We start from the raw sequence: 25,433 nt of genomic DNA on the forward strand, positions 1-25,433 counted from the left end.
GAAGAACAGAAAGATAAATAGTAAACAAAAAGTAAATCATTGCTATTGCCACAGAGATGCACATGACGAGCCTCAAGTGGTGAAAAGGTGAACAGATAGACGATAGTCGATATGGTTTATTAGGAGAGAGGTAGCAATGAGCAACTAAATACATCCTGGCCTGTAGCATCAGTAGGCTCATATACTTGGCTCAGGCAAGTGTTTATAGAGGCGCCATCTATTCTTGGCTCATGCTGCCCCCTGGAGCTCATTCTTGATTTCTTTTGGTCAGTTCCTCTAAAGTCTGGGTTGATGGGTGGTCTTCAGGACAGCATGTGCATGGGTAGTCTTAGGCCACTCGGCGAATATTACATTTTAGTTTGAAAGGGAGACCATGGATAAGTTATTTCTACATACCATCCAGTAGTTAAAGTCAGGGAAAAAGGAGATTAGAGTAAATGGGATAATTTAAATATACAGTACCCTCCCGAGTTTCGCGCAATCCGAGTTTCGCGATCCTTGAGCTTCGCGCTCAATCTTAAATTCTTACCATCCCAACTTTCACGCATTATCGCCGCGAGTTTCGCGCTACTTTGACATGTACACGTCACGTCTACCTACCGTTGGCGTCACACGCGATTCCTTAAGGCGATGTCACACTGGCCGTTTAATATTTCCTCCAACCCGGCAACCACAGTTGCCGCGCAGCTGTATGTAAACAAACAGACGACATCAGTGGCTGAGGAGTGAGGAGCAATGGAAACTGGCCAATCAAGAAACTCGTAAAGTAGACTGGCATTGATATATTTTCAAAAACGAAAAAAAGAAGAGGAAACTTTATCCTGTAATTTGTACATCATGCACACACACACACGCGCGCACGCGCGCGCGCTGCCAGGCTTCGATCACGGTCTGACAGGGCGGCGGTTCGAGCCCGCTCAGGCTGGATTCTTTACGTACGTTGACTATTATAGGAGTAGTTAATGTTCCCCCTTGAGCAAGGGGGATATGGGGTGTGTCGTGCGTGAGGTCCTGGCAGTACCCAGAGATCGACGATAAAGAACATTTGCTCATGTCGGGAGGTATACCTGCTGGCGATTACGAGTCCAACACGTGATAAGCCCGTGGTGAATAACACGAGCGCGCGTGCCCGCACACACACACTAAAAAAAAAAAATATATATATATATATATATATATATATATATATATATATATATATATATATATATATATATATGTGTGTGTGTGTGTGTGTGTGTGTGTGTGTGTGTGCAGGCACGCGCGTTATTCACTATATATATATATATATATATATATATATATATATATATATATATATATATATATATATATATATAGATATATATATATATATATATATGTGTGTGTGTGTGTGTGTGTGTGTATCTATATTATATTATATTTATTTATTTAGTCATTGCTTTTGCCATAAAATTTGTGCCCCTTATGTTACAGTGAATTAAATTAGTTTTAATGTACCAATGATTAATCAAATACATTACCGTGGCTCAACATTTGACAAAGAATTTTTCATTTGTTTTTCATTTACCAATTAAAGCACTAGTGCTAATACAAATTACATCAAGTGTAAGTAAACTCAAGAGCAAATATTTTATAAAACTTCACCCTCTCTTCCACATTCATTTCACAAATAAATCTAATGAAGCTCCTCTTGTAACCTAACATATTAGAATTACAATATGGAGGACAGGCTGGGATGGGAAAAATTAGTACTCATCAAGCGACTATAGCCTACAATGTCTCTCTAATAAAGTGATACTCGTAGGTAAGGTGGGGAGCATACAATACTGCTGCGCATTGCATCGGTGCTGATTTCCAACTCCTTAACTTTTGAGCCTCTGGTGGACCCGTTCGTATCCATTACCCCGGGGGACAATTATTAGGCTATTAGCCCTATGCCGTCAGGATTCCCGCAATTTACCTTCCCCAAGTTTTCCTGGCCGTGGGTACCGGTTTATCGACCAACCCGAAAAGAAGGATGAACAGGAGCATAGCTGGGTGGGCTGTGCGCCGAAAATTAAGGCACCTAATCGGAATCGAACCGGTACCCCGAGGAGGCGCAGGGGCTGGGGTGTAAAGAGAGACAGCCCATTTTAACTCTTACTCTGCCCGGGAATAGAACCCAAAATCTTTATTCAACCGAGACATTTTGGTTGCGAGCCCATCGATTGCCTATAGTCCTCCCCCCTAGATTTTTTTTTCTATATCCGACTGCTTGTATTCTTCCTCCAAGCTTCTACTGCTGCATAAGTCTGCGGTACTTATCCAGCAGTTCCTCCGAGCGGGTCTTGCAAACATCATTAGTATACTAAGTTATTATTATTATTATTTTATACCTGCGTGGAGAACAAATTAAAAGTCTCAATTAACGGAGACCTCGTTGAAGGCAGCTGTGATGTCATCAACTGCTCCAGGATAAGTTTATTTTTCTATTTGACCAATTTTATGACAATAGGCCTATGCTACATATATATGTCGGTATGATTTTTTTGTGTGTGATTTATTAAGCTAGATTGTGTACCTAAGTTATTAATATATATAGCTATGAGGTGCTGACAGCCGAAAATAAGCACCGGAAAATATATCGTTGCTTTCCCCTAGTTTTATAAGCTCTATGCTCAATTATTCGGCAATTACAGTAGTAGTAGTAGTAGTAGTAGTAGGTGTAGTAGTAGTAGTAATAGTAGTAATAGTAGCAGTAGTAGTAGTAGTAGTAGTAGTAGTAGTAGTAGTAGTAGTAGTAGTAGTAGTAGTAGTTTATCGTTTGAAAAATAAAAATGTGTAGCTGTCACCCAATCCTAGCGTGACAGGTGCCGCCTTACCAGACTGTCGTACTTAGAACATTACATTTATTGGTTTCAGACTCAAAAATGTTATACCAACAAATATCGCTATTCAGTTAAATCTAATATTCTAACTGGGAACTTTTTTTTTTTTTTTTGGAGGAGTTATGGGTCAGAGAAAACGGCAAACACAATGTGCTGAGTACGATAATCTGGTAACGCGTCCCAGCATCAAGCGTCAGTGGCCTCTGTTGTAGGAATTAGCTCGCACCCGCAAAATAACTCTCAGAGAGGTCCAACCTGCCTACTTTTTTTGTACCTTAATCACTGATATCACCTACTTGTCCTGTTTCGGCTCCAATACGTGGCACAAATACAAGAGCAACACTATTAATCAGGAGAATGCTTTACAACTAACGAATAGGGCAGATTTTAGACAGAATTACCCAAATTTGACGTTCACTTAGTTCCTGCTTGTTTGATGTGTTGGTCTGGTGTGTTGTTGTCTTGCCGGGAATATCAAACATCACAAAGATCGCAAGTGGACAAAACTAGAATAAGAATAGGCAAATTAATGTGTATTCCTGCTGTGTATTCCCCAGTGCGCATGCGTAGTGGACAGCAGAGCGACTTATTTCCGCGAGGAAGTATTTGTCTCCACTGCCAGCTGCCGCGTTCCCTCCCAGCAGGCAGCCACGCCATCCGCCCTCCCACACGTCTTTTCTCTGTGCATATACGATGTCTCCTTCAAGTCTCTGGGTTCTGGCGTGCCTGGCAGCCGTAGTGGTGGGCGGCGGCACAGCGGAGGAGCAATGTCACACCTTCGCGGGTGGTGCCGTCTACCCCAACACCGAGGGCCGCGCGTCGGGCCACAACTTGCAATGGACCACGGCCATGAGTACGTGACGGGGCCATATGGCAGGGGCGAGGCGAGGGCTGGCAGGGCGGGGGCGGGCTGCGGCAGGGCTGGGAATGGGCTAGAAGGCAGGTTTTGGGGTAGGCTGAGGCAGGGCTGGCAGGATTTGGGGTAGCCTGAGCCAGGGCTGGCAGGGTTTGGGGTAGGCTGAGACCTGGCTTGCAGGGTTTGGGGTAGGCTGAGCCAGGGCTGGCAGGGTTTGGGGTAGGCTGAGACCGGGCTTGCAGGGTTTGGGGTAGCCTGAGCCAGGGCTGGCAGGGTTTGGGGTAGGCTGAGACCGGGCTTGCAGGGTTTGGGGTAGGCTGAGGCAGGGCTGGCAGGGTTTGGGGTAGGCTGAGGCAGGGCTGGCAGGGTTTGGGTTAGGCTAAGGCAGGGCTGACAGGGTTTGGGTCAGGCTAAGGCAGGGCTGGCAGGGTTTGGGATAGGCTAAGGCAGGGCTGGCAGGGTTTGGGATAGGCTAAGGCAGGGCCGGCAGGGTTTGGGGTAGTCTAAGGCAGGGCTGGCAGGGTTTGGGGTAGGCTGAGACAGAGCTGGCAGGGTTTGGGGTAGGCTGAGGCAGGGCTGGCAGGGTTTGAGGTAGGCTGAGACTGGGCTGGCAGGGTTTTGGGTAGGCTGAGGAAGGGCTGGCAGGGTTTGGGGTAGGCTGAGGCAGGGCTGGCAGGGTTTGGGGTAGGCTAAGGCAGGGCTGGCAGTGTTAGGGGTAGGCTGAGGCAGGGCTGGCAGGGTTTGGGGTAGGCAGAGGCAGGGCTGGCAGGGTTGACAGGTTTTGGGGTAGGTTGAGACAGGGCTGGCAGGGTTTGGGGTAGACCGAGACAGGGCTGGCAGGGTTTGGGGTGGGCTGAGACTGTGCTGGCAGGGTTTGGGGTTGACTGAGACAGGGGCTGGCAGGGTTTGGGGTAGGCTGAGGCAGGGGTGGCAGGGTTTGGGGTAGGCTGAGACCGGGCTGGCAGGGTTTTAGGTAGGCTGAGGCAGGGCTGGCAGGGTTTGGGGTAGGCTGAGACTGGGCTGACAGGGTTTGGGGTAGGCTGAGACAGGGCTGGCAGGGTTTGGGGTAGGCTGAGACTGGGCTGGCAGGGTTTGGGGTAGGCTGAGACAGGTCTGGGAGGGTTTGGGGTAGGCTGAGACCGGGCTGGCAGGGTTTGGGGTAGGCTGAGACAGGGCTGGCAGGGTTTGGGGTAGCCTTAGACAGGGCTGGCAGGGTTTGGGGATAGGCTGAGGCAGGCCTGGCAGGGTTTGGGGTAGGCTGAGATAGGGCTGACAGGGTTTGTGGTAGACTGAGGCAGGGCTGACAGGGTTTGGGGTAGGCTTAGACAGGGCTGGCAGGGTTTGGGGATAGGCTGAGGCAGGCCTGGCAGGGTTTGGGGTAGGCTGAGGCAGGGCTGGCAGGGTTTGGGGTAGGCTGAGATAGGGCTGGCAAGGTTTGCGGTAGGCTGAGACCAGGCTGGCAGGGTTTGGGGTAGACTGAGACTGGGTTGTCAGGGTTTGGGGTAGGCTAAGACCGGGCTGGCAGGGTTTGGGGTATACCGAGACTGGGCTGGCAGGGTTTGGGGTAGGCTGAGACCGGGTTGGCAGGGTTTCGGGTAGACTGAGACAGGGCTGGCAGGGTTTGGGGTAGGCTGAGACAGGGCTGGCAGGGTTAGGAATAGGCTGAGGCAGGGCTGGCAGGGTTAGGAATAGGTTGAGGCAGGGCGGGGGCGAGGCGATGGCTGACAGGGAAGAGAGTAGGCTGAGGCAGGGCTGGCAGGGCAGGGAGTAGGCTGAGGCAGGGCTGGCAGGGCAGGGAGTAGGCTGAGGCAGGGCTGGCAGGGCAGGAGTAGGCTGAGGCAGGGCTGGCAGGGCAGGGGGGAGGCAAGGGCTGACAGGGCAGGGAGTAGGCTGAGGCAGGGCTGGCAGGGCAGGGGGGAGGCAAGGGCTGACAGGGCAGGGAGTAGGCTGAGGCAGGGCTGGCAGGGCAGGGAGTAGGCTGAGGCAGGGCTGGCAGGGCAGGGAGTAGGCTGAGGCAGGGCTGGCAGGGCAGGGGGGAGGCAGGGAGTAGGCTGAGGCATGGCTGGCAGGGCAGGAAGTAGGCTGAGGCAGGGCTGGCAGGGCAGGGAGTAGGCTGAGGTAGGGCTGGCAGGGCTGGGGGTGGGCAGAGGCAGAGCTGGCAGTGCTTGGGATAGGCTGAGGTTGGGCTGGGGGCTGGGCTGAGGCAGGGCCACAGAGTTACATACTAGCGCGCACATGCCTCCTATCCTGCTGCATATTTTGGAAGTGGGTGGGAGTCAGGTTAGGTATTTGCTAACAATTCTTTTGCAAAAAACAAGGTTGGTGATGGTGGTGATAAAGATGATTCTTAAGTGTATTAGGCCTAAGCTCTTGATAACAATCAGATTTAATTGTCTTTATATATTCTAACCAACTTTTTTCAGTAAGTAAACCAGCACCAGAGTGGGAAGGAACAGCTGTAATTGATGGACAGTTTCAAGAGCTGAAGCTCAAAGATTACCGTGGGAAGTACTTGGTCTTCTTTTTCTACCCACTGGACTTGTAAGTGTTCAGAAGCATGTTTCACAATATCTCATACTAACTAAGTAGTTCTGGTGGATGAATTTCTATTACTTTGAGAGTGCTTTTATTTTTTTTTCATATGATGCAAATGATTTACAAACCATTTAGTTGTTGTACAGTATATATATAAAAATGGGACTAGGTCATACCTATGTTTGAATACCAGAAAACAGAACTGGGTACGTATATTCACAATCACTTCTGGAAACTGCGAAATCTGCAGTTGCAGAAGTGTGACCTTTTGTCGTATTGTGTTTGTGTAAGTACTGCCACAAACCTAAACCTTACCCTTTGCTGTTCTTCCTGGGTTGACACATTCCTCAAGTATAACGCAGTTATTGCCAGCTCTGCAGTAATGTAGAATGTTCTCCCAGAGGTTAAACATAATGAAGCCCAAACAGGCCAGCATGACCTCAGAGAACTTTAGGGTACTGGTATGTATAGTATATCAAGGACAACATAGAGCTACTCAAAAGAGTTCTCAGTGGTTGGAGGAGTCTGACTGTGACTGAGGAGTTAGGACTCGGGAGGTTATAGCCGAGGAATAAGGGAAAAGACTGGTGTTTTATATTGTCAAGTGTGACTTGAGTAGTGTAAGAAATGATAATTGAATTAATTTATTTGCAGTAGTGGTTGATTTTTTGTTTTTTCATGTACAGTAGTAAAAACAATAGGTATTATACTAATATGATTCTAAAAATTCATACAACCATATTTATAATTTTACAAACATCCCATTCAAACTCAGTATGTGCCTCTGTGGTGTGGTGGCTGGCACTCCAAGCTACAAATCCATGGCCCAGGGTTCAATCCTGCCCTGGGGTAGTCAGTGTCCAGCTCATCTTGTCGTTCATTCTCCCTTTCAAGTTGGTTGATAAAAAATATATATATATATATATATATATATATATATATATATATATATATATATATATATATATATATATATATATATATATATATATATATATCTGGGAAGGGTAAACTGTGGTAACCCAGATGTCACACTTACCCTGTGTCCCTATGTAGTGTGATCTAATCCACCTCAGGCTCCAAGGTCAATGAGGTGGAGATGAGTGAGCACAGAAGCTACTCACAGCTTAGCATATGCCCTCAACTTTACTTTAACCATTCAGTTCTACAGACAATATCAAAACTTCATAAAATTACCTATTTTTAACCAGAATATAATGAAAGATAAAACTATATTGGATGAGTAACTAAGAAATGATTTTCTACTCCTTGATTCTGAAAAATATCAGCACAAACATGATAAAATCCCCTAGCGGTATTCCCGAAAAAATGAACCTGATGTCATAGCACTGAAAGGGATATGAATGGCTAGTTTATTGTGGAACTGCAAATTTCAAGTTTGGGAATTTACAGTTTTGGAAGGTCATGGTTACTAGATTTGGGTGCATGGAAATGAAGTTTCATTTGTGGTGCCCACTTCTGTATTAACCATTTTCACCAAAGTGCCAAGAATAATTTACTTTTGAAACTCTGAACCTGTAAACAAGAGTTTTCTTGAAATATATGTAGTACCATGTAATCATGCTGCCTCCTGTTGTCCCCAGATATGAAGGATGTATTCATTTCATGTAAACTGTCTGTAGCTATTTGGTATGAAGAATATTAATATGCAATCCTTATTTCAGCACCTTTGTGTGTCCAACAGAAATCTTGGCATTCAATGACAGAGTAGAAGAATTTAGAGCATTGAATGCAGAAGTTGTGGCATGTTCTATTGACTCTCACTTTACTCATCTTGCCTGGACAAATACCCCACGAAAGGTTAGTTAGTACAGTTCAGTTGGCCATTGAGTAAATAAGCTAGTATGGATGATTATATATATTTTATGAAAATATTGACTCCAAGTATTTTTTTCAAACTTACTTATAAAATGACATAGGATGCATGGGTTTATCATATTTCCAGAAGAGTTTTTTGTTCTTCAGAAATTTTGCCAATATCCTGCAGTCAGATTTCCTTTTTACAGCGGCAGTTAAAATCAAATTTAACCAACCTTCAATCTGTAATGCTCTGTTATATATCAGTTATCTATCTTCTACTTAATACTTTAATCCCTAATTCTCTGTGTCGTAGTTGTGCTGGGATTACAGACTTTGTAACAAATAGTATTTGTACTCCTCCTGGTCTACTTATTTCAGTGTCTTTAATAGTGATGATAATACTAATAATAATCTACTTTATCTTTACTTTCCCTAATAATTTTTTCATCAATATTTTACAATATCACTTTTAGGACATTTCTTTGTAGCAAGTCTCCTCAATTGGCTCTTTTATCTCAATTATCCACTCCACCTTGCACTCCCTTTCTTGCCTCTTCACACACCTTATGTCCAACTGCTTTCTCATTTGCAACAACCACTGATCTCTTAAAAATCTTAACACCTCATTCTAGCAGTACATTCTATATTTAATCTTGTCATTCCCAGTTATTCCTTAATCCTCCTTCTATAGACCTGCCTGTAGCCACTGCCATGCAATCCCACTTGTCACTTCCTTCCTCCCATTTTCTTACCTTTCGCTTTAAATTCCTATTTCTCTCTCATCCTTATTTTTGCTTCTACTGCAGAACCATTCAACAATCTTCTCTTAACTGGTGTGTCCAATACATCCTGCTTCTACGTATTATCCATGACTATATAATCTATCAAGCTCCTCTCATTCCTTCTTGCCTATGTATACTGGGGGATCAACAGTTTGTGATAGGTGATTGCCAGGAATAAACCTCTCCCAGCACATACATTCACAAGGTATTACCTTTTCTCATTCACCACATCAACACCCCAACTTTCCAGCCAAACTCCCAATCTCCATGTTTCCAATTTTACCACATCTTGTACACTAATGCTCTTCCTATGTTCCCCAAAGCTTTAAACACTGCTGTATATTCTCCCAAATTCTTGTCATATCAATCTTGCCTTTCTTTCCCTTATCATTCACTGGGCATAGCACCCACCCACTGATCCTTTGCAATATTTGTCTTACTCAGCATCCATATTATTCTCAATCCACACAATCCATGACCATTCACTCCTACCCATACCAGTATTATACACCCTTCCCATCACTATCCCTCCCCATACCTCTCCTAAGCCCAGCTCCTTACATCACTTCCACACTCCCACACACCACATTCTTTTAGGTGTGTTTCAAACACATCTCCCTGTCCCTATCACCTTTTTCCATATCCTCTTTTTCATATTGACACATGTAACCCTAAGTGTGTCTATACACTATCAATCATGATTGAGTTATTTCCATTGTGGGATTGTGCATATGAATAAGCAAAATCTGAGCATAACTTACTCTGGTACTATACACTCAGAAATGCATCTCCTGACTACAAGTATGTATGTATGTTTACTTACCGAACACCATTTGACCCATTGGCCATGCACGGCATTTGGTTGACCCATTAGCCACACAACTACCTGTAGGTGGGGTTGTGAGTCCAACAGGACAATGAATCAGCTGAGTGCAACAAAGATGGTGTCCCACAAACACCTCCCTTACAGTTTTCTCTCAGCTGCTCTTGCTGGTGATCCTTTACTGGAAACAGCAATCATAGTTGAACAAAACAATTGTAGAAGAAGATGCAGCAGAAGTGACACTGGCCACATTCATTAACTATAATGTACCCTTCGTTTACAAACTGTATATCCCTCTAGGCATTGACTTGGCAGAACTTGGTCTCAGTCTTGGTTTGTGCATTTGACTAAGGCTGCCATCTTGGTTAAACTTGTTACTGTAAAGTTGAGTGGTTAACCCCTTCAGCACCGCTCCCATTTACCTGACCTGGGCCCATATACCACTCGCCAGGTCAGGCCAGGTATCACTGAAAGGGTCAGACATGAGGCGCCAGCCTTGTTACTCCACTGGCTCCACAGTGTCTGAAAACTCATCACTGTCATCTACTAAGTCACTGTCACCACTTCCTGAGGTATCATCACTATATTCTTCAGTAGAAGCACCTGGCAGATATTCAGAGCCAGACTCGGAACTACTGCTGACCAACAGAGTAGTGATAACAGCGGTTGCAACGATTGTAGCGAATCCAAGATGGCCAGGCTAGGGACATAAAGTGATATGATCCTTCTCTTATGGAAGCAAGAGAAGCACTGAGTCCCAAATGGCAACCCTGAGCCAGCCAGCCTTAAGATGCCTTGAGATGCCATGATGTCTTGTGACATGGCAATCACTGATTTGCTTGAGTGACTGTGGGCGGAGCTTCAGGGTATCTCCAGTACATAGTACCACCCCCCAAACACAGTGTAGTAAACTATACCGCCCATATTTACCCGCCCTCTGAAACAGTAGAAAATTTCACGTACACCCGGACGTGATGGTCTATCGTAGTGCAGCCCCTATCACGTATATGCATACGCGATGGTGCTGAAGGGGTTAATGGCTCAACTGAATGCAGGGCAGGCCTACTATGGAGGCAGTGGAGTGTGACGCAGGGATTTCAAATCTTAGACCTGTTGGATATTCATAATTTTTCAACGATTTTTCTTGGAATTTTTCAATTTGGCCAGCCAGGTTTTCGTTGGATGCTTGGGGTTTCTAGAGACCCAGGGGGGATAGTCAGGGTTTTACTGTACTACCTAAATACCCATTCTGCTGATTCGTACACTACACCTAGTGCTAACATTCACACCAAATCTATACTTTTCTTCAGTAGTCTTCCTGGTGAACCTGCATGCTGCTTTCATGTATCTCATTTCTAGTACACTTATACTTACCTGTTATGACTCTTTCCATATTTATGTCTGAATCATAGGCTAAGGTTGGAAGAACTATGCTATTCCTTATCCCCTCCTTTTCCTTATTCTCTTAGTTAACCTGATGTCCTGTCTTTCACTGCTCTCTCCCTTGCTTCTCTGTCTTCTCATACTGAGGTAGCAGAGGAGAGAAAAAACTAAAACTAATGAATAAATATATTGAAAATTTCTGTATGCAAGAGTATTATCATTTGGTATCATTCTTTGTACTTCAGGAAGGTGGACTGGGCAAGCTGAAAATTCCTCTCCTGTCAGATATTACACACAAAATTTCCAAAGATTATGGAGTTTATCTTGAAGATCAAGGCATTGCTCTCAGGTAAGCCAAATTTTACGATTATACTTAAACAAAATTAGTTTTTTTTTTTTTTTTTTTTTTTTTTTTTTTTTTTTAACAAATGTATCAATGTTTCTAGTGTTGTTACTGAACACCTCAGGTTCTTGTTATATGCAAGGATTATGTTCTGCAAAAAAGATGCAAGATGAATCTATTTTGGTTGACCCTTGATTTAACATGATTCAATATAAGAATTTCTATTTAGCATGACCTGAACTGGGGACCCATTTCCCTTCAACACAGTTATCCTCAATTTAACAGAAATCAATTTAGTGGTGAAATAAATAAAACCTTCCATGCGGCAGTGGGTCATGTCAAACAAAAAGCTGAGAAACAAGCACTGAAAATGTAAAATAGAATAACATGGAGTGACAACCACAAGGATGTTGCTAAAATCAACCCAAGATGCCCAGCCCTTGATGATGTATTGGTGAGGCAGGCAGGACTCCCTTGTTACCATGTGATCATCCATCCTCTGACCAAGGGAAAAATTGGAGAATGAGGAGACACATGATTACTCTGGCCGGGCCATGAAATTGTCAGTCATAAGATACATAGATGGGTCAAACAATTAGTCTTGGTTAGGTTAGGTAAGCATGTGTGCCAGACCTCAATTTGTTCTAATATATAATTTGTTTTCATTGCACAGGGGCTTATTCATCATTGATGAGAGAGGAGTACTGCGCCAGATAACCATGAATGATTTGCCAGTCGGAAGGTCTGTGGATGAAACTCTCCGTCTAGTTCAAGCATTCCGATTTACAGATGACCATGGAGAAGTTTGCCCAGCTGGGTGGAAACCAGGAGATGACACTGTAAGTTTTGCCATGACTTACATATTTTTCCAGTGATGAGTTTGTATATTTTGTGAACTTAACCCTTAAAGCGCAGGCTTGTTTTGCCGTGCCTGTCCTCCCACATGGACATATTCAGGCAAAAACATACCTCACTTTAACATTTTATATCTTTACTTCTACTTACCTCATGTGACTGAATGAAGTATCATTGTAAGGTACATACCATGAAAACACATTATTATTTTCACATTATTATAGACAGTTTTCCACCCCTAGTGGACTTCCCTTCTATGATTTAGTAATAAAAGGCATAACTTTTATACAGTTTATGTGAAACACACTTAAAAAAAATTTTACTTCCGGGCCTTCCTGATGCCCTTGATGGGTGCTGAGGTCAAAGGGCCCCCATCTTGTGGATGAAATTCACTGGAAGGTGAGAAGAGGTGGGATGTCTAGCAGATGTCTTCTCAAAGCTAACACAAGGCACACACTGACCAATAATTAGTCAAGGGAGCATGGTTGGGTATTGTTTGAAAGAAAATGACATGCTTACTCTACTTCAGCACAAACAAATTAAATTTGACAGTGCGCTATGTAAAAAATGCCTTGTCGACTATTGTCTACACCCGCGGTTTGAGCCCAGGCTCCAGCTGTCGACTATTGTCGACGCCCGCGCTTTAAGGGTTAAATTATCAGTATTTAAATTTACATAAGTCCTGCAAATTCAAACCTAGAGATGACTTGAATATTACTAAACATGATGACAAATCAGTTAAAAGCCTCAAAGATATGGTGCATTAATTGAAATTCTTAACTTTACAATTGCATTACCTAAACAGAACCTCAAAAAAATAAAGAATGCCCAGTTTTGAGTATACAAGTTAAAATAAACATTACTCCAAGATTTGTAATTATCATGAAACTGTTTTCTCGGCAGATCATCCCAAATCCTCAAGAAAAGCTGAAGTATTTCAAAAAAGCAAATCAGTAGAGGTAAGTATTTGTAATACTAGTGATCAAAGTTTATGTTGAAGCCATATAAAATTACAGAAATTAATTCTTATATATCAGAAGAATGTAATCCTGTCAGTTCTAAGTGAAAATTTTCTTTCTAACTATGCTGTGTCAACCTTTAAGTATGGCAACCTATAAATAGATCAGTAAAAAGTCCACCATTGTTATTTATCATGTGCTGAATGACTGAGAACTTGATAAGCCTTCAAGAAATTTGAACTGATGTAGAAAACATCATCAGTATTTATATAAGTTCTTTACTTCAACTGTTCGTGTGCCGTTTGAAGAGTCACCATTAGTAAACTGAGTTAACGTTAATTCTATCTAGAAATATCTTGTTCTTGTTTAACATGCACAGAGCAGCAGTTCATAGATGAAAGATACTTATTCAGATACATTTTAGACTAGTAATGCATCATGATTAAATGCCCCTCTCATTACCTTTAGTCCATATTTGAAGTGAGAAAGGGTTCTTGGGTGAAGGTGAGTGTGAGTGAGTGTGTTGCAGGAGGGGGAGGCATGCAGTTAGCAAGTTCAGAAGAGAGCAGTCAGTCGAGAAATATCATAAGAAGATGAAGCAACATGTGTTGAGGAAGGTGATAGCTGGGTGTTGTCCAGTGCAAACTCATGGTGCAAACCAGTGGTGAGCACTGGTAACCAAAAAGTTAGCTTCGCTAACTGGTAATACAGTAACTAAAAAGTTAGCTTCGCTTATGCTAAATTGCTAAACTGATAAAGAAATTAATGGAAGCTAATGCTTACTGCTAATTTTTTTTATATGGATTTGGCTTTGGTTTAGTATTTTGGTTCTACGTTTCACTTGTCATTGTTTCATCCTTAGGAAGGAAATACAGCCCTCCATGCCCCCCATCACCACTAAATGCACTCCACACCATTACGCTGGGCGGGTGTTTCACGGTTTTACTTGTGTACTGAGGCAAATAGTGGTTGGAGTTCTTGGGATGCCTCACTTTCCCTTGCTGTATTTTGATGCATCTGAACTGCTTTCATCACTAAAAAGCACGTTCCTCCATTGTTCTGGAGTCCACTCCTTGTATTTGCGTGCAAATGCAAGTCTCTTCTTTCTCATCTGCTTTGTAAGAAGGGGTTTGTCGGCCAGCCTGAATGTTGGTAGGTCAAGCTCCTTTTGTAGCCGTTCTTGGATGGTTTGCTCTGAGACATCTAACAGATCTGTGTGCAGCTTCTTCAGTTCATAATCTGTAATCCACGGATCCTTCATAACCTCACACTTCATGAGGGTATCAGTCGCCTTGGATGTCTTTCTTGGCCTCCCAGACGTTGGTTTTCTTAGAGGTATGGTGTTTGGAGGGAGGGTGCCAGCGGTTGCAATCAGGCGGCGAATGGTGCTTTCCTGTCGCCGTGTACGTCTGGAAATTTCTTTTGTTGGCACATTTTCAGTCTTCCATGCCAAAATTCTGGACTTTTCTTCATTGCTGAGGTTGGCTGAACCCATGCAGATACTGTAGCATAAAAATGGGAAGGCTGGGAGGGCAAAGAGGTGTAATAGGGCATTATGGAAAGGAAAAAGTGTTGTTCACTCTCTCTCCACGGCAGCTCACTGAGCACTGAGGAGAGAACCGTCAGCCTAGAGACATACCCTCACCTTTCCCGTGCGCGTGGCAGCAATGCAAAATGTACAAAATTGGCTCCACTGTACGATAGCCTAGGTCACCATAATTCAGAGATTTCGGGCAGTAGCACGCAATACTTTTCGCGTACACTGTAAAACCCTTAAAAACGGACCTAGTGACCTGAAATTTCAATATGTTGTAGCTTAGACATAGAGCTTTTTGTCAGGTGGAAAATATTGAATTATTATTATTAAATCACGAGTTCAAAGAGTTGGAAATGGAAGATGCATTACCCTAAAATTTTAAAAAGTTTTCCTAATAATTGTCCAATTACCCTACTTTAAGGTGTAATTTACCCAAAACTGGAAGCCCTGGAATTATTGCGCCATGTGGCTTAATTGTTGCTGTGTCTGCCCACAACGGACAAAAACAAACCTGTATGAACATTTTAGTGGATTTAAGTTAGTGGAGGAGGAACTACATTTAGTGGAAGCTAATTGGTCGGTCTGCTAACTGTTTCCAAAGTTAGTGAAAATGCTAAACAGCTAAAGAAAAAGTTAGCTTCACTAATTAATATAGTGGATTAGTGGAACTGTGCCCACCACTGGTGCAAGCTAAGTTACTGCAGAGGGCCAGTTTTAACATGAAAGCCACCTGCCTCCTTATACAGTGATAATATTGGTACACCATGCTAACTCTGTACTTATCTTTTTCCTCATCCTGTTTCTGAGGAGAGTGGGGAGCTACGTGATAATAATTCTTATAAAAAAAGCACCTGCTTATTGATAAATCCTCATATGGTCATCCATTGTATGAAAAAAAAAGGAGTAAGTTTAGGAACTCTTCAAATTTTTTCATCAATTCCTTAAACCTGTTGCTCTCAGCATTGATTTTTTTTCATCCAAATTTGCTGATGCTTGATTTTTTATCTGGACTCTTGAAGATGGCTGTAATTACAAACCATGCCTGTTTCCCAATCTGCAATTAGTGCTGTTTTTTAATTTTATAATGCTTTATTATTTGTTGATATTACATGATTAGTGCATATTTGCTTTGTTGATATGACACCAGTGATGGTGGAGTGGAGTGCCAAAATTAAAATATTCATCAGAACTAACCAAAAAAGGGAAACTGAAAATACATTTTGCTGTAATTACTCCTTGACAAATATAGAAAGCATCATTATCTGTTATCTGCTGTCTAATAAATGGGCTCAATTGAAGCATAAACTGGGATAAATGGGCATGAGTGAAACATAATCACTAAAATACTCATCTAGCACACTTATGTTAGCTGAGGTGTCTAGTTTGCCATCTACACCTAACTTCTTTCTAGCCTTCCTTCACTCTTCAAAGAGCTGGAATGTGGTAGCTGATGACAACATGAGGTCAGAGGTTATGGGTCACCCATGATGCTCACACCCACAGCTGGAGACAAAACAACCACACATTTGCTCCTGTGTTGCCATACAGTGGGTTATTAGACAAATGAGAACACTTCCCACTAAATATCAGTTCTATTGCATGCAATTTATACTGCAGGTTTTTGGAGGAGGTGGTCAATTAGATGTCAAAGTACTGTGTGTACACTTACTGTAATAATTCAGCTTCATAGTACTTATGGGGTTAAGTGACATTCTAAATTTCCACCTTGATTGGTATAATCTGTCGCAGATGTTCCTTTGCTCTTGGAGAGAGAGACAGATCTGAACATTCTGCATCTCTCAAGTAGATCATATTTGTAACTATTAACCTTTTCTTTGCGTGTGGTGCGAGACTCGACTATCCCCTCAGGTGCAGTCGGGTAGTCCAATGGGGGGTCTCTTTTAACCTCTGTATCTCAAAAACTATTCATCACAGTAAAAACCAAAAACACCACTGGAAAGAGGAGGCCCAGATATATAGGAGTCAGTTATGTATGCCTCTCCTGCAAACGTACATGCACTTTCAGGGAGTGTTGAATATGAACACTTATGTCAGTGCGTGCGTGATGATCAGCCATTTTGAGGGAACTGTGGACATCTCTCCTTGAGGTTCTGGCAAGGTAATATTGCCAGCTGCAATATTTACAACTATTTGGTCAAAGAATCAGTCAGGTGATAGGTGAAGCTATGCAAAAATGCCGCTTTATTGGACAAGAACATCCACCACTTACTTGTCCGTAGATTTTCCGCGCTGGGCTGATATGATTTTCCACCAAATTTAGTGGAGAACACACTCGATTGGCAATCCTGCGTTGTGATAAATATTGTTGGAATACTCATACGTGGGAGATTTGAGTGCAGCTGGAGCTCGCAGTGAGCGTTTAGCACCACCAGCAAATACGCCTTACGCTCGCTGCGAGCGTTTAGCAATGAAAAGGTTAAAGTTTAGATCCCTCATCCTCTTGGGTTTGGAAGAAAGAATTATGTTGTTGATAATGATCACTCATGACCTGTGTTTTGTATTTTGTGTTCTGCAACCAGAGTTGATGGAATAATCACATAAGTGAAGGAGTTCGAGGAAATAATATAGGTATGACACTTAAAATTGGAACGCATGCCAAAGTTCAGATGATAATCAAAAGCTCACAGAGTATAGAATAAGATCATTATTAACATTTTTTTTTTCATTTTCAGATGTGCTCTCATTCTTGCAATGACTGGTAAATTGTTGCATTGCTTCAAGGTATTTTAAAAGGAATGGGAAAAACATTCCTGTTTTCTTATTTTTATATTACAATTTTTTTGGTATTTTTATGAAGGGGAGGTTTGCATTTAGTACAATACATTTCAAACATGTATGCATGTGCATGAAATAATATAGGGTGAAATTATGAATTGAATACCGCTTGGGATGTTTCCCAAGGAACTCATACACAAATATTGCTTAGCAATGATTGAAGAATGTGTGATATTGAGATTGCTTTTTCTGTGAAACAAAATATTAATAATGGTTAAAATTTTATACTAGGCCAGTCTGACCATTAGGAGTAGTCATTGATTGAAATGGAACTTTGTTTCATTTCATGTTTATGATATCCTGCTTGCGTTTTCAAATAATATTATCGACATTGTGTTGCAGATATGCACGTATTTTCAATGAGCAATTTGATATCTTGTGCCTTTGTTCATATATTTCTATTACAGGTTGAGAATCCTTTATCCGAAATTCCAAAATCTGAAAACCTTCAAAATCTGAAAGTTTTTTTAATGTTGACATGATGTGTCACGAATGGAAAGTTCCACAAAGTGGTGGGAAGGTTCCATCATGTACAGCTGTTGTGTGCTGCAGGGTTGCCAGGTTTGCAGTTTGCCCACCCAATTGGGCTGTTTTTAACCTGGTAGCAGCGACGCGCCAAATTTGTGGCTTTACCATGTACCAGTGACGGGCCAAATTTTTGCCATGATATAAACTCCCCAAAATAGATGATGCATAAACTGATCACAAATGCATTGATATATTATGAAATGGTTTGTGTGAGTGATGATTTCTTCTCATTTTTCTCACTTAAAGGGGCCTTTAAGAAACATGATCCCTGCAGCTACTGGATTAATGAAAGTTGGTGGGGAATAAAAGCTAGTTGCGGATTGGTGGATTTTGGGCTGCTTTTACTTAAGCTTGCGGATTTGTGGTGTATTCCTAGCCGATAGTTTGTTGTCAGCAGTCATCACAGTAACACCTTCGCTTGCTACTCATTGTGATTACCACGTGTTGTGTGCTCTGTGGTGTACAGATATTGTTGAAAATGTTAAAGGGGCCTGCAGATACTTCTATGGGTAAAAGTGAAAAGAAAATTATTCTGAAATCCGGAAAATTCCAAAATCCGCAGCACTTTCGGTCCCTGGAATTTCGGATAAGGGATTCTCAACCTGTAATGAGTTTGAAATATTGAAATGAAACTCCAAATTTACACACACAGAACTTTTATTCACCACTTTGACATTTCACCTTAATTTTTAAATATATATTGAATGCGATTCATCACAGAGAGAGCCAAATCAACAAAAAATTGCTTGTCTATCTCAGAACACCAAAGTCACTTGATGACCTCTTGCAATTTTGGCACTGTTGTCGATCCTTTTCCTTTGAGTTTGGGGGGCCTCTTCCTGTAGCCTCATGCGTTCTCAGTGGGATTAAGGTCTGACAAGTTGCCAGACCAATTTAACATTTCAATTTCTTTGTCCTCAAATATTTATTTTTCTTGTATGGCAAGGAACACTATCATGTTTCAACAAATGCATATCCAAAATTCCTGAAAAGGGAGTAGGTGATTTTTCAACACCTCACAATACCTATCTCTATTCATTGTCATACTTTTGGGAAGGAAGAACAAACTTCCAAAGCACCATGACCATTGAAGCATCCCCTCACCATGATGTAAGAAGCATGCTTTACTGTCTTCACGATATACATGGAATCAAAGTGGTTAGACCCACATGGATATCAAATCATCTTGGTAGCACTTCTTGTTATATGGAAACATGGTTTATTGGTGGAAGTGATATTTTCCTAATGCTCTTCCATTGACAATTTGTATTTTCTGCTGAATTCAAGACACTTTCATGGCCAAGGTTCTCAGAGGCTTCCTTGCAGTGGTGTGGCAGCAACAACCAAGTGTGGTCTGTAGCTTATGATGAATCATCATAGAAGTCTGTACTGGTTATTAATGGCTGTTTCAAGATCCCCATGTTGAGCATGATTGCACTAAATTGAAACTGTGTTTTTGAAAAATCCAAGCTCTTGTTCTATTTGAGTCAAGTGGCATCCACACTATGGGTGACCAGGCCCGGAATTCTGTCTTTAGCTCCACACAACTCCCATATATGGTAAAACTGGCGGGGCTACACGGAGCGGGAGCAAGAGTCGAGCGAGAGGTATTTGGTGGGTGATCCAGCGCGCCACACCCAGTTGTCTATTAACCCTTATAGCGCGGGTGTCGACTATTTGACAGCTGGTGCCTGGGCTCAAACCGCGGTTGTCAAGAATAGTCGACAAGGCATTTTTTTTACTTAGCGCGCCGTCAAATTTAATCTGTTTATGCTGAAGTAGAGTAAACATGTCGTTTTCTTTCAAACAATACCCAACCATGCTCCCTTGACTAATTATTGGTCAGTGTGTGCCTTGTGTAGCTTTTGAGAAGATGTCTGCTAGACATCCCACCTCTTATCACCTTCCAGTGAATTTCATCCACAAGATGGGGGCCTTTTGACCTCAGCACCCATGAAGTGCATCAGGAAGGCCTGAAAGTTACATTTTTTTGGGTGTGTGTAACATAAACTGTATAAAAGTTATGCTTTTTATTACTAAATCATAGAAGGGAAGTCCACTTGGGGTGAAAAACTTTCTATAATAATGTGTTTTCAGCAATCCTACTTCAATATTCTGTACTCGCTCTAGCAGTGGTCATATAAGTTAAGGGTATGTACTTTACAATGATACTTCATTCAGTCATGTGAGGTAAGTAGAAGTGAAGATATAAAAGGTTGAAGTGAGGCATGTTTTTGCCTGAATATGCCTGCATGGGAGGACAGGCATGGCAAAACAAGCCTGCTCTTTAAGGGTTAATAGTGAGAGGGGCTGCCGTGCTGTGCCTTCCCATCACTCTTGGCGGAGAATGACAAGCGCGGGCTGCTCACCAATCATGCCTCACCTGTCACTTATTACAGTGTGGACGCTCACCCCTCTTACCCCCACCTCAGTCCGCCTGATTCCCGCGCTGGCCCACCCATAGAGTGGACGGCGCCTCATATTTGTCTTCATTATACCTTCATATTTACATGGTGACAATGTGTCTTCTTGACAGTGGATAACAGTTTACATGGCTTAATGGAAGGACATGGAGTTAAATGAATTAAAAGTAGGGGTGACCAGGGCTGAACCAAAGCAGCACCTTTCCTTGCATGGCTACTTAACACTGACTGGGAGGAGCAAGTTTTGGGAGTCAGGCAGCCAGCATGTTGCCAAATGTACAAGAATGTTGAAAAATAAATTTGATCGTGCTGAGAATAGCAAATAACGATTAGAGTATCTTTTTATATGGCTTCCTAATTTTTTTGTGCTAACTGTATGATGGCCTGGGCTGATACTGGTATATAGATTATAAATATATTCACAAACAAAAAAGTACTAATTCAAGAAGTGTGCTCAGAAGCAAGTTAGCACTATTTAGTGGATCATGTGCTATCTGGCTTTTTTATCATAATCTGTGAGTGGTTAGTGTTTAGTTGGCTAAATGTTAACCTTATCAGTATATTATCAAAAGGGCATTTCAATAACTAAGTATCAAACAAAAGTGTAATTACTAATGATGGTGCAATCATGCATTCATTTGCAAATGATGTACAGTTTAAAAAAAAATTCCCAGTTTCAAAACTAGCATAGATTTTAATAAAACTCAGATTGGAATTTATGTGCCATTTAGATGGGTCCTACCTTCTGAGGAGAAGGCAGCATTTGATGCAATTTCATCTCTATAGGCTCTTGTCTAAATGGTTAAGAAATTTCTGGTAGCTAACCTAACCATGTGAATTCAGTACACTATAAGGGATATATAGTTTTGAGGACATTTTTTGCAGTTTGAGTTGCACAGCCTCACGTGATACCGTTGATTTGTTTCTAAAACATACCAATTTCATTGGATCTTGGCTATAAGTACATTCAAGAAACCATGACATATATTTCTTAACCCGTGGGCTTCGGCTGTGGGAAAGCTGAGAAGTGGCCAAGAAACGGCAACATTACACAGCATTTTTAGACTAAGAAAAGTGCATGGAACGTACATCAGCGTACTCCTCTCATAACCATAAAGCCGTTAAAAATATTTATTTATACTTAAACTCCATTCTTTTTGGGTGGTGTTTGTTACAAAATAAACAGTCTCGTGACACGGGGCATCTAGCCAAGAGTCGCTTGTTGTCTAGTTTAGAGAATTTGACAAGTGATTACTATATGGATAGCTAATTCAGTCTGTCATGACCTTACAGCACCACCTGTGACAAATGAGCCCACCTCAAGATCAATCACCCATCTCAATGATCCAGGACATGCATTGTGGGTTGCTCTATGCCGCCACCGCCTACAGTTAGCTCGAATTAGGTGTTATGAGCTGAGCCCCATACGGGTCCACCGCTTCAGCGGACCGACTCGCGGGAGCCCAAAAATGGGTCCGCCGACTTTGCCGGGTTAATAGTAAAAATTGTTCAAGGGGAAAGGTTTTGAAATGTCACAGAGGGATTGGAATCATAATAGATCTTTCAATTTTTCATCTTGCAAGTGTGAGGTTCATTCCATTACTTTAATTATCAAACTCATGCATAAATGTTTGTCGGTTAATCAGTAGATTACTGTTTGATTACCATTTTAATTAATGATTGAAGGTGGTGGGGTTGTAAGTATTATCTAGGGCTGTACTGCTAAACTTTTCTGATGTAAGCTGTGCAGTGTTTTTGCTGCATAACTCACTTCACATAATTTGAAAAGGAAAAGTGCTGTGTAATATTTACATGAATAAACATAAAATATGAAATCATTTAATATATTCCAAGAATGTTTTTGTATTGATACTGTTACCCCTGGGTACATTGGGAGTAACATTTGCAGAATATTTCTAGGTTCTACCAGTACCAATATTTTGATTGATGCTGATATTGACACCAATACTCATCATCAACACCAAGTGCTGAAATACATTCATGGTGCCAGAACTACCACCACATGATGAAATACGTGCTCATAGTCATTACTGCCACCACATGATGAAAATATTCCTCTATTAGCTGTCACCACCACATGATGAAATTTGTTCGCACACACGGGCACAGCCGACATAATGAGAAGAAATACATAGTAGACTTACATAGTCATCATTGTCACTATATGATGAAATACACATTCCCTCAGTCATCTCTACCACCATGTAATGAAGGACCCACTCAAATTGTCATCACCTTCTTCAGTCATTACTAGTCCATTGCAGGAGAAAGGTCTATTCTGACATTGCCCACCTCAAGTATGATGTTAGTGTACTCCATCTTGCTCCAGAAAATGCTAAAGTTTAATTTCTCCACCTGTTTCTATACCTGCCTTGACTTTTACAATTTCTGGGTTGCCACTTACTTTGGTTGGTCATCTGTTAAAAAGTTCTATGTTTGATATTACCGTTTACTGTTGATGAAGTTTCAGAACCAGCGCAGCGCTCCGCAGGGCCGTCAGCATTTATGATGTTAGCCTCAATTATAATCCTCGATATGCACTTATTCACAACGTCGTAGTGAGTGAGTCTTAATTGTGTTCATGGATAGCCTACTAATGTCCTTTTAATAAACTTGGCATCAATATAGTCACTTGGCCATGTTTTGGTTCGTGCTAATCACAATATCTTTCCTTTTTGTTGTATCATAAATATCCATTGTTTCATTTTCATTTATCTGATATTTTCTTTATAGTGTCACAATTCAATGTCCAACGATTATATCCAACTCACTGAACATTAACACTCAATTTATCTTCGAGTCTCAAACACCAATAAATAGCCATGATCGGTTATGTTATGAATTCTCTCAATTTCAGTCTGAAGAACTACACAACACTGGTCTTTCGCTGACTGGTTGATTTCTGGCTTCTTGTACTTCACACAATTTATGCATATCCTCTCAGCCATGGAGCAATCCTTTGATTTATGATCACCAGTGCACTTGTAACATTTTGGGGCTTCTCCATTGTTCTTGGCAGTACAGTTGGCCTCAAGATGGCCGTATCTTTGACAATGGTAACATTTGATTGAATGGTATGTATCTCTCACAGTGTACACTCTCCATTCTAGTTTCATCTTGTCATGGTGTTTGTAAATCAACTCTCTAACAGTTGGATCACATTTCAAAATGTAGTTCATTGTGCCACCAGCAGCAGGCTTACTAAAAATCTTCTCAATTTTCCCCTTAACTCTTGGAATCGAATGTAGGAACTCATTCCTGTTTAACAATGTCAGTTATCTTATCCCCGGTCTCCTCCTTATCCACATTGCAGCTCATGATCTTTGGCCTTAGTTTTCCCACACTTTTTGTACTAACTTGCTCTACATTTTCCAATTTCTGGGCTGCTTCATTCCTTATATTCTCATCATCAAAGTTCATAGCAATGTTACCTCCATTTGTTAATCTTGAATCAGTTATCTGAATACCTTGTAATGCCTGGGAAATTTAATTTTTCATCTCGGTAGCCTTTTTGTCTGATCAGAGGCATTGACAACAAGGAGATTCTTTTTCCTCTTGCGTCTGGCTACGTCAGCAAAGCTGGCGGGACCCAACTCTACCTGCTCAGCATAAATCACATCTGCCACCTCACACAACTCCTCCTTAATTAACACTGGACACCCGAGATTCAATCTCATATTTAACCACAAATGTTTCTTTAGATAGTTCTTGCTTGAATTTATCCAATATTTCAACGATGTTGGTAGGGAGAGACGCTTTATGAAGACATGGAGTGCAAATCCAATTTATTTTGGGTATATTATTCTGTTTGACTCCAGTTAAATTAGCACACTTCACATGACACCACTTTGGACACAAACAGCATGCAATCCACTTCTTACCTGTAAAATCTTCACAGACACAACAGAAGTCTCAGACTCCTGGTTCTACCCGCCATTGTCGACTCAGCAGTTCCAAGGAGTGAGGAGCTCTCACTCACTCACCTGGCACAACCCATTTTCAATTCCTAATGTTTGTTTTAAGTGCTGCCTATAGTGCCAGTAGGCTTTCTTGAGGGACCCCTTGGATGACCCAAGTCCAATAGTGGAGCAGGTGAAATATATTTATAGTGGCTGCCATGATGTATGACTTTTGCTTGGCCCGTGCTGCCCCCTGGCAGATTGAAGATCTGGGCAGCATGTGGTTAATCTTCCACCACTTGGCGATTGTTGTAAATTGTCACCGTCTTGCTGTGGGACTCAAACCTAGGGACCTCAGGATCTCCACTTAAGTACACTGACCTCTTGGCCACTTAAAATATCTTCAACCTTCTGTTTTTAGTCTATGGTGCTGTCTTCCTGTCTCTCCATGTTATGCCCAGTATATATCTCTCCATTCCTCTTTGTATTTTTAGCCTTTACTAAATCTTTGGTGAGGTGCCAAGTTTCAGAATTATTGGCAGAAGACAATGATTGTACTGTTCACCAAACGTGCTCTATCCCTCGGAATCTCATAGTAAAGCTGTCATCTAAAAATCTAAGGTTGTTCAGGTATTCCCAATTATTTTGATATGTTTGTAGACCCATTCTTATTTATTAAATAATTTAAGCAATAGAAATAAAGCTGACACTGAGCTGTGAATATTTCCTGAGATATTGTGTAACTTTGCCTAATACCATTCTTAATTAGAATATACTCTATTAATTCAATGATTTCTGTGCTGTCTCTGTTATGTAATGTGCTGAACCCTCACATGGATAGAGAGAATCTGCAAACAGATGAAACCTACCTCCAAAACTACTAATTTTACTCATTGTATTCCCACGACCTGCGGATCTCCTAAGAGACAAGTACGACATTTGCTGCATGGTTATGTTAGTCTGAATGTTTGTGATTCTATAAGAGTTTGCGAAAGGCATTGATCAAATGTCAAAATATTT

At 41.8% G+C, this 25,433-nt stretch overlaps 1 protein-coding gene across 2 annotated transcripts; it reads left to right on the forward strand.

Annotated features, from left to right (window-relative positions):
* The first annotated feature begins 3,431 nt into the window (after positions 1-3,431).
* On the forward strand, positions 3,432-22,328 carry LOC127006145 (peroxiredoxin-2-like). Of its 2 annotated transcripts, XR_007759100.1 has the most exons (8): positions 3,432-3,705; positions 6,132-6,249; positions 7,929-8,064; positions 11,298-11,401; positions 12,069-12,234; positions 13,154-13,209; positions 17,440-17,488; positions 21,787-22,328. XR_007759100.1 is itself a non-coding variant. In XM_050875679.1 (7 exons), exons 1-6 carry the CDS (start codon positions 3,546-3,548, stop codon positions 13,205-13,207), a joined length of 738 nt encoding a protein of 245 aa, XP_050731636.1. In that variant the 5' UTR covers positions 3,443-3,545; the 3' UTR covers positions 13,208-13,209; positions 21,787-22,328. The 2 variants fall into 2 exon arrangements, 1 of the variants encoding a protein (XP_050731636.1); XM_050875679.1 differs by lacking the exon at positions 17,440-17,488 and having other exon boundaries at positions 3,443-3,705.
* Positions 22,329-25,433: the final 3,105 nt, after the last annotated feature.

Source organism: Eriocheir sinensis, chromosome 32, assembly GCF_024679095.1.
Source record: "Eriocheir sinensis breed Jianghai 21 chromosome 32, ASM2467909v1, whole genome shotgun sequence".
NCBI lineage: Eukaryota > Metazoa > Arthropoda > Malacostraca > Decapoda > Varunidae > Eriocheir > Eriocheir sinensis.

Coding starts and splice junctions, on each gene's coding strand:
- LOC127006145 (XM_050875679.1), top strand. CDS start 3,546: ATGTCTCCTTCAAGTCTCTGGGTTCTGGCGTGCCTGGCAGCCGTAGTG. Junction 8,065..11,297: donor GGACAAATACCCCACGAAAG/GTTAGTTAGTAC, acceptor TTTGTACTTCAG/GAAGGTGGACTGGGCAAGCT. Junction 11,402..12,068: donor GATCAAGGCATTGCTCTCAG/GTAAGCCAAATT, acceptor TTCATTGCACAG/GGGCTTATTCATCATTGATG.